The sequence below is a fragment of the Amphiura filiformis genome, chromosome 10 (assembly GCF_039555335.1).
Source record: "Amphiura filiformis chromosome 10, Afil_fr2py, whole genome shotgun sequence".
NCBI classification, from domain to species: Eukaryota; Metazoa; Echinodermata; class Ophiuroidea; order Amphilepidida; family Amphiuridae; genus Amphiura; species Amphiura filiformis.
The window spans coordinates 12,488,294-12,500,742 of NC_092637.1; the positions used below are offsets into that span (position 1 = coordinate 12,488,294).

General features: G+C 37.9%; 1 protein-coding gene and 1 pseudogene across 1 annotated transcript; both read right to left on the reverse strand.

Annotated features, from left to right (window-relative positions):
* Positions 1-236: 236 nt before the first annotated feature.
* LOC140162513 (uncharacterized) lies at positions 237-5,226 on the reverse strand. The gene is made up of 3 exons (XM_072185762.1): positions 4,256-5,226; positions 2,774-3,219; positions 237-1,914 (listed from the first exon to the last, which is right to left on the reverse strand). The coding sequence occupies exons 1-3, from the start codon at positions 4,786-4,788 to the stop codon at positions 932-934; spliced, it is 1,962 nt and encodes a 653-aa protein (XP_072041863.1). The 5' UTR covers positions 4,789-5,226; the 3' UTR covers positions 237-931.
* Positions 5,227-5,503: 277 nt separating this feature from the next.
* Positions 5,504-11,936, reverse strand: LOC140162514 (melatonin receptor type 1A-like; annotated as a pseudogene).
* Positions 11,937-12,449: the final 513 nt, after the last annotated feature.

Consider the following 12,449-nt stretch of genomic DNA (forward strand, 5'->3'; position numbering starts at 1 on the left):
GCGCGGGAAACAAATTTGACAATATGGCAGAAAAATATTCTCCAGACTTTTCTGAACACAACACAAGAAGTAAGGTATAAAAATATTCAGATTATATACGGTGTGCAATAAGTGATTGCCCCCCTCCCCTGGCGTAGAAAGATGTGTGAAAGTGCAAAGAAACACTTACTAATTGGCTGCACCCAAATGTAAGCTACATTTGGCTTTTTACTGCATCAAAATAGAGGCAAAGTCAATTAAAATCAAAACAACATGAAAATTACATTTTATTTACAGTAATTGACAGTCTTAGTCTTCCTCATGGCCACCATTCTCATCTGTATACAGATTTCAGCTCTTCTCAACATGTCATTCACACCACGTCTAATGAGAGATCTGTCCTGCCTGGGGATGTCAACTTGTGCAATTATGGGTCTCTGGGGATCATCAACTTCTGCAGGTGGACTTGTGAAAACCTTTGATTTCAGAATAGCCCCACAAGAAGAACTCCAGCGATGTATATAAGATCAGGAGATTTTGGAGCATTCCACTTGTTGATTCAAATCAAGCACGTGATTGCCAAACAATTCTGCAAAGCGTTCTGTCAATTACCGTAAAGAAAGTGGTGAAACATGTGATTTTCATGTTGTTTTGATTTTCATTGACTTTGCAAAACTTCATATTTTCTCGGCTCACATAAGTAGCCACTGAGTTCTTATTTAATGGTCACACGCCAATGATTTTACAGTGTAGGAGGACAAGGTGTTGATGCAGCTATTAACTAGATCCTTTTGACCAAATACTTTGTACTTTTTAATCTAGTGCCATTTTTCAAACTGTTTACTTTATTTTGATACGCATTGTACAGACAAAATGTTCAAATTGTTTGTATGTTGTGTGGGTTGCAAAAGGAGGGATCAGTTTTAAGATCGATATTGTTCCATTGCCATGATTACGCGGGAAATTCATGGGCATTTCGGCAACCACACACCCCTTTATCAATCAATGTCCGAAGAACTATTGATGGTGGTATGATCTCTCCCAATCTACACCTTACGATTGATCGAAAAGTTGTCTTAAAATTCCGATGCTTTATAGCGTAAATAATCGGATTGATACAACTATTTATAAACACAACGGCTGTAGCGTATGGAAGGAATGGATCGCTGGTATCGATGATCATGCAGAAAGTGAACGGTGTAAAACTGATTAGAAAAGCAACCACAACGTAAAACATATTTTTTGTGATCTCTATTTCATGATCGCTGAGTTTTGGTCTCGGGAAAGTAATGTTCTTGAAGACGTCCGTTCTGAGTTTTCTAGTGTCAGTCCCATTGGACTTTGCTGCCCGTACTGTTTCACTGTCAATTTCTTTGAGAATATTTTGAGTTGATTCAGACAGGGGAATATTGTCCTCACCTATTGGCAATCTTTCAGAGTGTTCGTTAGTATCAACATTCATTTTAGCGTCTTTTGCATTGGTTGATTTTTCATTGCAATGCCTTTCACTGTCATTACCTATCTCCAGAACAATTTTATCTTTGCTAGCATCTGTGTTATCCACTTGGGTATGATCTGGTAACATCATGTTATCCGTGTTCGCCACTGAAATTTCAAAATTTGGTAAAGGATTGGCAGAATCACCACACACCTTGCTCTCAACTTGTTTAGGGTTCTCCGCAGAAACGTCCCCATCAAAACAACCCGCATGCGCTACAGGTGCACTATGACTTAAAGACGTTTGCATTTCGTTTATAAGTGATTCGTCAGGGTTAGTATACGCGTTCATATTGTTACGGGTGGTTTCGGTATCATCTGATGGCGTATTCTCATCCATAAGGATATCGGCATCTGTAGAATCAGCTTCCAGTTCTGCGTCTTGTAGATGTACTCTTTTGTCATCGGTAATTTGGAGATACACCTGTTGGGCATCACCTGTTGCAAAGAGAAAAAGAATTACACTTTATTTCAAAACATATGAATGTATGTTCATTAACTAATATTATCAACATGTACATCTCAGTACGTATCTTGCCATAAGTAAAGTTAATCGCGCAGAGCCTACACGCACGCGTACAAGGGCGGTTTGTTGACACGCTCGCAGCTCAAACTTGGGCATTGACGTCACTACCGAACTTTAAATGAACTAAAAAATAAATCCCCAAATATGTCGTAAGCATGTTGCAAATAATGTATGTAAGGATTTGCTTCGAAGATGATAAATAAACTGTATACAATGATGTTTGACACGTGTACGGTTATTCCAAAGATGTTCTACCCATGAATCTATATGTTTATTCCGGAAACCCCAGATATGCCATCTGAATAAAAAAATGAACTGCAATTATTGCTGCGAAATCCTACAAAAGTAAAGCATCCTAGCTGGCGCAGTGCGCACACTACTAAGCATGTTGAGGAATGACACACTAGGTGACTATATTATTATGTTTCGAGATGACTGATTGCATGTTGGCTATTATAGTTCTAATATCGCTGACCCACCCCTGATGGTCACTACATAATATTTACACCCCACCAGCCCACTAAACGGGTTAACCCTCTGAGCACTACCTGCCGATCGCGATCTAACATTGCCTCTGATTTCTCAATTACATGATATCTTCATTTTAATCACCAATCAGAATGGAGTTTTGCAAATAATTCACCCCAATGTTTTTTGCTTGGTGAAATTATTCTAACAATGTTGCTGATTGGTCCAATTGATAATGAAAATTCCTTTTTGACCAATAGGCAGGTAGTTCTCATGGGGTTGATAATAACTTATCAGACTTACTCGTGTCTGCCCGTTCCTCTCTTATAATCTGACGATTCGATGAAAACCCACTACTTCCATCGGCATGCGAAACTGCACTACTTCCTGGTACCGGTAGAGTCGTACTTCTAGTATTACTAATAGTCTCACGCCGAGTCCTGTCAAACTTCTTCGTATGCTTTCTCACAAATGAGAAGATTGTAGCGTAAGACACGACCATAATTAATAGCGAGACTGGAAAGAAGACTACAGTTGTGAGAATATCGTACTCGTCAGAGTGAGGTGCCGTGGAGATAGAGCTGCAAGCGTGGTATTTGGGGTTATAGCCTAGTTGTCCGAAGCCTGCAAATGTAGGAATGACACCAACGACGAAGGGTAATATCCAAGTAAATCCAATCCAGATGCATAAGACCTTCCTTGTGAAGATTTTATTGTACCACTGTCTTGACTTTGTTATGATGATCAATCTGAATAAAAACAAATAGGTAAAATATCACAAAAATTATACTTAATTCTGTACCTAATTATCGATATAAAAGAACAATTTATACTCCGCCCTATGCCCCATCGAGATCATCGATTTTTGTGGTAGCTACGAGCGTCAATTCTGGGAGTGAGGGAAGGTGGGGGGGAGGACTAAGCGATATGTTTGTGGCAAAATGAGTCGCCTTCTGTTCTTTTTAGCCACATTTTAACAATTCAGGTTAAATGTTCCCACCCAACACGCCCAACTATTAAAGATGGATTGACACCGCTAGTGGCAGCGTTTGTCTATTTGTCTTTGAGATTTTGACGTCTATCACTGACTTTGGTGTTGGCCACTGCTTGGCGCGGTCACTACATTGGAGCAGTCTCCAACTTAAAAGGTAGCGGTCAAGAAAATGTGTAACTAAACAATGTTAAGAATAAAGTACTCAAATTGGGTCAGTTATTTCTTTGCAGTCGCAGATAGCACTTGTGATATTCCATTTGCAATCCACACCACCCTATGTGACATATGCAATTTGGCGTATACTGCTGTGGTTGCAATCTTACTTCAAATAGAGCAACAGAGAAATCAATAATCAGTTGAGAGTGACGGACATATTCAGGAATCCAAATTTGCAAGTACTTAGTAATGCTAAACATCTAGCGACTATTCAGCGCGGTCACACAACCTAGTGGCTAAGGCTGTGTGGTGCGGGCCACGAAAGGCAGCGGTGGAATTAGGCAGTAATACCTTCGCATCAAAGACAAAAATGTTTTAAATGTTTTTAAAACCGGGGGGGGCACTTAACACAAATGACCAATCAAAAATGTTTTATGAATCTTGTTATTTTATTGAAACGTTTTATACCATTTTAACCCGACATTTAAACGTTCTTTGCAAAACATTTCGTGTTCGCTGGGTCAACTTATGCTTCCTTTGGTTGATCATTTTTTATGCATTTGTCTCAATCATCTTGTTTAAGGTAAGATGACAGATAAATCCATATCGAGGTTTAGGTTGCTTATAATTCTTACCTGGTAATAGCAATGGATGCCAACGTGAACACACTACATCCAACACAAACCACCACAATACCCGCCGCAGCTGAGCAAAAGAAAGGTGGCAAAGGCCATCCATCCTTAGCCAGCAAAGCCACTGCATTCCACGGAAGACTCAAAGAGACTAATAGATCGGCTACAGCTAGGTTAAAGACGAAGACATTGGTAACAGTATGCAGTTTTTGTGCGAAAAGCACGGCGAGGATGACTAAGCCATTGCCGATGGTACCGATGATGGTAGCGATGAGAAGTAGTGCGGCGATGAAGACTCGCTGAGGGTAAGAATCGAAAACAAACTCGTCGTCAGGTTCTGAGGATGTTCTTGATATTGTTAATAATTCTGTCGATGATGGGAATATCTCTGTTACCGGATCTTGCGTCGTTGTCACCAAATTTTGGGTCGTTGTTACAGATGTAGTAGCGAAGCTGGTAGAGGTGGTAACAGAGATGTTGAAAGTTGTACCTTCTGTTACAAATTGCGTATATCCATAGGTCACAAAGTCCTCCATGACAGGTTCCGGAAATTAGCATTTATGTGTCAATCGCAAATTCTCATTCTGTTGCTGACGACGGGGCTGACGATGACTACATAATAGCGAAATGTCCAAGCATAATAGCGTGTAACGACTCCCGGTAGTTTTTATTATCTATGTATCAAAACATGAACGTTCTAGATACATTGTTTCAGTAGTTTCGAATCCGGTTTTAAACAGCAGTTATCGTTTTAAGCTTACCACCATATGGCGTAGTACTGTACCTCATGCGCCATTTGTATTGAAGGTCTTTAGTATAATATAAGCGTTTTAATTTTGACAGAATAACTGAGATTCTACGATCGTCTGCACGTAAAGAAATCCATATCCGTGTGAAAAGCCCGCGGTGAAAAGGAATCAAACACGGATTGAGTGACTTTACCTCTTGTCACTGGTATCAAAGTCTGAAACTTTACTTTTGTGACTAATTTTGAAATTGTTCTAAAAAATACTCACTTGTAACAAAAGTTATGTATATTATAGGCGCAAGGAATCCAATTCCAGTGATTCAAGGCAAGTGGTTCGTTATGTTAAGAAATGAGGTACATTCTAGCGGTACCTCTTTTCTTATCATAAATAGCATACCGCTTGTCATGAGTCACTGAAATTCCAGTATAGTAACTGGAATCCTTGCCCTTATAATATACATAACTTTTGTTACATACCAATGTTTATTATTTTGGAGAAAAACGGGAGAAAAATGCAAAAATATTCACAAATTTATCAAGGGGTGTAGTACCACCTTAAGGTCAATACGGTAGCATATTTTCAAATACATTCGTTATTATCATTGCACGCATATATTATACATGTACATGGGTTTCAGTTGCGTGAAGTTCTGGTATAAGAACTAAGGCGGGTCGGATGGCAGGAGCCATATTTGTTTTCCAGTTTTAGCCATTTATTAAGTGATAAAAGTGTAGGGCCTACTTCTTAATATTAATACATTAATCTTAAATGAAATTAGTCAAGGAAACCAAGAATCGTAGTTATAATTTCGACAATATAACGACAAAAAGGAAAATAGTAATATTTTATCAGTATCAAGTGAACAAATACATATTAGTGTTTATAAGTATCAGAAAATCTAAAATTCAGGTGCCGTGAACGAATTTGTCTCCCCTCATCATATCCTACCCCTAAGGGTGAACGTTTTATAATACAGCCATAACCGGTAATATGCACGCACTCGCAACTATTGTTTAGATATCTCTGTGTAACTTAATACAATAGATAGCTGCATGGAGAGTGTGCGGACAATGTCCATAATATAAACAACGAAACATTGATATCTTTCTTTACAAGATATTGCCATTGACTATTTAAAAAAATAAGTGCACACCCCCTATAGAGGAGTACAGTAAGCCAAAAAATCAAGGTACCAGTTATGTTCACCCCTTGTATATCCTAAACAAATACAGATATGTCATAATTGGAACCAGCAGCCAATAGCTGCATCTTTTAGCTCGAATTTAAAACCTCATTTGTTGCAATTGTTCAAGAAATAGAAATATGACGATCCAAAAACCCAAAATTTAAAAGTTGCAGTTTGCTCCATTACATACCTTATTGATTTGCACACAAATGCGTTCACGAACAAGAGAACCAGCGCCGTGCTTCCATTGATTAACACGTTAAAACTGGCGTCGTGCTTTCATTGATTAGAACACAAAAGTGCAACTTTTGATTTCGTTTCTTCATTAGGTTTTAGATCACCGTTTCTTTAATTCTAAACCAATTTCAACAAATAAGAGCTAAAGAATACAGGTATTAGCTGCTTGTTTTAATTTTGACACATGTTTCTTTATTTAGGATATACAGGGGTGAACACAAATGGTACCTTAATTTTGTGGCTTACTGTATATTCCCAATAAAAGAAATGTCGGATTTCCAGGTTTGCTTCCTGAAAACGACTGGAATTCCAGCTGCCAATTGTCCGAAATGAGCTATCAAATTAAGGTTTTCAGATTTTGATCTATTTTTCTGCTGGATATTGTCGCCTTTTCGTCAACAATCACGACTGAATCTCCTCTACAGGGGGTGTGCATCTATTTTCTGGAATAGCCCTTTGAGAAATTCGAACTACAGGTTTCATTAATAATAATAAAGTCCCTTATGATGTGTTATTCTGTTACGATGATGATATGTGACTATTACTATCTTAATATTTATTTATATTTTGTATATAACACAATCATCTCTCTTTTTGGGAGTTTTGGTGGCTCTGAAAAGAGCCGTTTGTTTATGGGGGAAAATGACAGAAGTCTATTTCGCCTTGGTGGTCTTCTTGGGTAGAAGTACAGCCTGGATGTTCGGGAGGACATACATACCCATTGACATTTTGGCTCTTCCATTTAATTTACATGCTCCCTCTGAAATAATGGCCCCAAAATAGCTGTTCCATTTAAATTCACTGGTATTATATACTACTTTCATAATTTGCCTGCTATCACTTTTATTTAATAATTTTGAAAGCGGAATATCATTACCCATATTTCACTGACCAGGCTAAAGACTGCACCAAAACGATATTTTTAAATACCAGTTTTTGACCCAGTCTTAAAAGTTGTAACATTATACCATTCTTACACATAGATATATAGAAATCTCAATCTCAAATATCCCATGATGCAGTATAGGACCAAACACTTATTCTGCTTAAATGTAAACACCGCCTGCACCTGAAGGTCACCTGAATCAACTTGCATTATGGGATATGGTGCAATAAAATCCCTGTCATACATAAGCGAACATCAAATGTGAAGTTAGGTTCCCATTTTTATTTCAAATTTCATAAACTTATTTTTTATACTTTGACGAGCTCTTATTTTTCGAACACTTATAATGTGTACATGAGACCCCCAGTTACTCATAACTATATACCATCCAAAACCTATGAGCCCCTGTGATATTGCTGCTGTAAAGTCGTCCTTCGTGTAGATGTTCAATGGGAACTTATATGCATGAGGAAGCAGTTTTAGGGTGTTTTACAAAAGCACGACGCATTGTGGGGATGTGGTGATAATCTTCTTTGGTCTTATTCAGCAAGTGTGATACATGCGAGTGCAAAGTCCACCCGATCGATTGCGGGACAATACCTTGTGACTCATTAGCATAGTTCATGGAATATTAATACAATATTGTAAGTTGTCAATATACTTAGATGACCGAGGATGGACCCTTGCGACACACCATAAGTAATAATATTGTACTCTATTGCAAAAGCTGTATAAGGAAGAATGTTTTACTGATGCATATTGCACTTTTATTATTTTTAAAATTATTTCCTTTAATACAAACAAATATTCGTGCAGAAGAAATCTATATATCGCAGACAAATAAACACAAGCAAGGTTCTAAATAAGAAATTTATGATTGTGGAGTAATTGGTAATTTAAGATTCTCCAAATTATAAGCTTTAAAATGATATGTACGAGCGTAAAATATAAATTGTTTGTGATTTCTATTATTGGTTTTTTTTTTATCTTTAACAGATACTTTCTCGAAAACACTCCAATTTGTTAGATTTACACAATCTTGTAATTCTCAGCCACAAAAATGTTATACACACACTATGGACCACAATGGCCTCATCCCAATGGCATAGTTCAGTTACCTCGATTAAACAATCATAGTGCAAAATTTGACCTCAAGTTTCAGAGTATGAGTTTTTGTACCCACATTTTCAAAGGTCATTCAATGAATGTGCAAATGTATTGGGGTTAAAGAATTGTGCCTTGATAGATGAGCATGTTGTGGATCCTAGTGATGTGCTTTATAATACAGATATTTACTACTGAAGATTACTATGGTAGATCTACCACCACAGGGGGTGCGTAATTGTTGGAACACATGCACATGCATATAGTTTTACCATGATCCGGGACGGTTCCAGTGCACAATAGCCCCGGGCGATAGCTGTATATACCGTAAAACCTCGTCTATAACAATACATAGTGATTTTGATGAAAGCTAAATGAATCCATCCACAAATTTATAACATTAAAGAGTTTGAGCAACTAAATTACCGATACAAGTATATACAAACAAGCACTGTTGCAAGACCTATCTATGGTATTGGCATCTAGCTTTCATCAAAAAAACTTTATATGCGTATAGACGATGTTTTACGGTATTTAACAGGACCAGGTAAACAGCTTGTGATACTCGTTATTGCCAAATAAATATGATAAATGGTTACAGTGGTTTTAAAAATTGCACCTTTTAAAAACATTACAGAATATCCTTTTGACAACAGGACCTGTCCGAGAGCGCCCTCAAACAACTAGTCTTTGCCGGAACCGCCCTAAACTTACATGTAATTAATGCTCTCATCACAGTTTTAAAATGAGGATGTTTCGTAGCATAGATGATGGGGTTACAGCACGAATTGAAGAAAACTAAAGAAGCTGCGTACGGTATGGCGGGATCACTACTATCAATAAATAAACAAAACGCAAACGGAGTTAAGCAAACTAAGAAAACAACAACGATATAGAACATGTTCTGTGTAATTTCAAGTTCGCGTTGACTTAGATGAGGTAAAACTCTTATGTGTTGAAGACGGGATTTAGCCGTTTGACGAAAAGATTTCGATTTGTTAGCACGTTTAGTGTTTTTCGTGTAACGTCCTGACCCTGATTGCGAGCTCGCGGTTTCCGTTTCACAATAATTCAACTCAGTCATTTCATTTTGACGGACATTGCACATTTCAAGTCCGTTGTCCTCACTAACGGTGGCGTTCCAGTCGTCCGAACGACTCAGGCTATTAGCTAATTTACTAGATCTATTTTTGCTATGTCTGGTTAACTTAACAGAATGTTGCCTCACATGTAGTAAAATTTTCACATATGATACAATAATAATCACCATTGGTATCGGATATATTATCACGGCCGACAAAATATCATATTCATCAGATCGAGGGTTTTTAGACACACTGCTACACGTCCCGTATTTTGTATTATATCCAAGATATCCAAACCCGGTTAATGGTGGAATAACTGTCCCGACGAATGGAATAATCCATGTTAGTAATATCCACATAAATAGCAACTTATAGTGAAATATTCTTTGAACATGTTTCGCTGGTTTGGTGATAACAAGCCACCGATTCAACGCTATTGAAGCGAGGGTATACACACTACTTCCAACACTGACAAAGAGTACTCCAGCTACTGTCGAGCAAAATGCTCCGACAATGGCCACCATTGATGGCAAACAATGCAACAGAATTCCATGGAAGAAAGAGCGACACAAGGAGATCAGCGACTGCTAGATTCAGGACGAATACATTCGTGTGGGTTTGAAGTTTTCGAGAAGCCATTACGGATAAAATCACGAGACTATTTCCAAAGATGCCAATGGTTGAAGCAAGGAGCATCAGTGATGCGATGAAGGCTCGCTGGGGGAAACTGTCGAAGACAAATTCATCTGGAGGTTGCGTGGACGGTGACGAAGCGTTAAACGAGTCATTAGTAGGAGAGACTGAGATGCTGAGAGAACTGGTACTACTCTTGTAGGAGCTGGTCATAAACGCCAACGTTGTCTGTAAGAATTCTGTGGATACGTCGAATTCGGCAGTGTATGTCTCTGGGAAGACTGTAGAATTTGAGTCGTACTCCATGGTCAGATTTTTAGACAATTAATGTTTCTAATAATTGATCATGAATTTGTGTATTAGTTTAATAGTTAATCACATCTTCCAATGTCTTCTATGATTGAGAGTGTCTTCAGATATTAAAATCGAAGTTAAGCTTCTACATAAGGAAGCTTAAAGACAAATGGTTTCAATTCTTTCTGCACAGTAATGGCCTTGTGTGTATACACGTATAATTATGTATCATAAATCAGAGTCATTTATCCAATACAGCAATCATAATCCAATTTGCAAATAGTAGATATTTCAGTTGTCCGAAATAATACCGGTCAAAGTCCGCAGCCGATATATTACTGCTGTGCAAATTAATCAACTTATATTACACAAAAGTAGGTCACAATGGCCTTCAAAAGTTTAGACAAGACAAATACAGTATTTGCGGCATGTGTTACTTTATAGTAACAAAATATACCGGAAAATGTTTCGTATTACTTCCAGGACACATTGATTCATGTCCTCTCTCGATCGAAACCTCAGTCACCAATGTCTTTTCTCAGAACCGCCCTAACCAAATTAATAATGATTAATACATCGTATCATGTCCAAAGCTGATGATCACTTGGTGATTTGAGACATCGTGAACATGGTGGTGAAGACACCCGGTGAAGACACATTCCACAACACAATAGGTAAACACCTTACGATCCATCAAGTTACCGCCACATTTACGGTCCTTCCACGAACAAGCAATAACGGCCACCCACACCAGCACCAGGCAACAATTTCTCATGACTATTAATGATATCTCGAAGTATAACAATGTAAAGCACTTGCACAAAGTAATTCAAATTAAAGATCGCGTTATCTCAACCTCTTAGCATCCTTATAGCACTACTTGCAAACATCTGTATTGCCCAAACGTTTTTCTATTCTTCAACACACTGGTATAAAGCCAACAGGATACTTCGGCTTGACACGTAGATCTGCTCTCTCACGTATACCAACTAGAGCTCTCATGCTAAACATGGCTAATCAGGAAATCCGATTTATTGTCATCCCCAGCTGTTGTCAGCATATACCTTCGTTTGATGTGATGAATCCGATGTCGTTCGACCTAAAAAATTAATTAAACACAACTCATCGGGAAAACCGATTTAATGTCAGCTTACATCCTTCGTTTGATGTGATCTGTAAAATAAATCTGATGTCGGGCGACGATATGAAAAATTAATGAAAACACAACCATGACAACCATTGAATGGATGGCTCATTTCACTATGGACCACGCTGTCCTCATCCCAATGGCATAGTTCAATAACCTCAATTAAACAATAAAAAGTGCTAAATTTGACCTCAAGTTGCAGAGTATGAGTTTCTGTACTCAAATTTTCAAAGGTCATTCAATGAATGTACAAATGTATTGGGGTTAAAGAACTGTGCCCTGATAGATGAATATGTTGTGGATCCTAGTGTTTAAGTTCCCAGGTGTCCTTGTATTTAATAACTTGCTTTCAGTATCATTAAAGTTATTATATATCCCTGGAACAGTTAGGTCCACTTTTGATTAAGTCACGATATTGTAATAATGACTGGATTCACTTTGCATATCACTTTGCAATTTTGGTGAGAGAACAAGCTGGTCCTGACCTTAATTGTTTCCTTTTTGTCTTTAGACATGCAATATGAACCAAAACCATCCGGAACCGGACATTATCTCTCTATTGATGACTATGGTTATAATAACCTGGATCCAACGATTTGCGCGAAAAATAAATATGATGTCAAATTACGCGGATTGTTCGGAAAAATAGCAAATTTCGTGGGGAATTTTGAGCGCGAATTGCGCAGACAATGACTGATATGCGCAGAATTTGGACAACTACCGAAGAAATAGATATACGCGTAAGTTGTAAAACATTGAAAGCAATTTAGACCTGAGTTTACATTTATCTATCAAGGATCTCATTTAATTTTTCGTCAACAAATAGGCATAGTATAACAGTAATACTACATTTTCTGATGAATGTTTGCAAGAGTA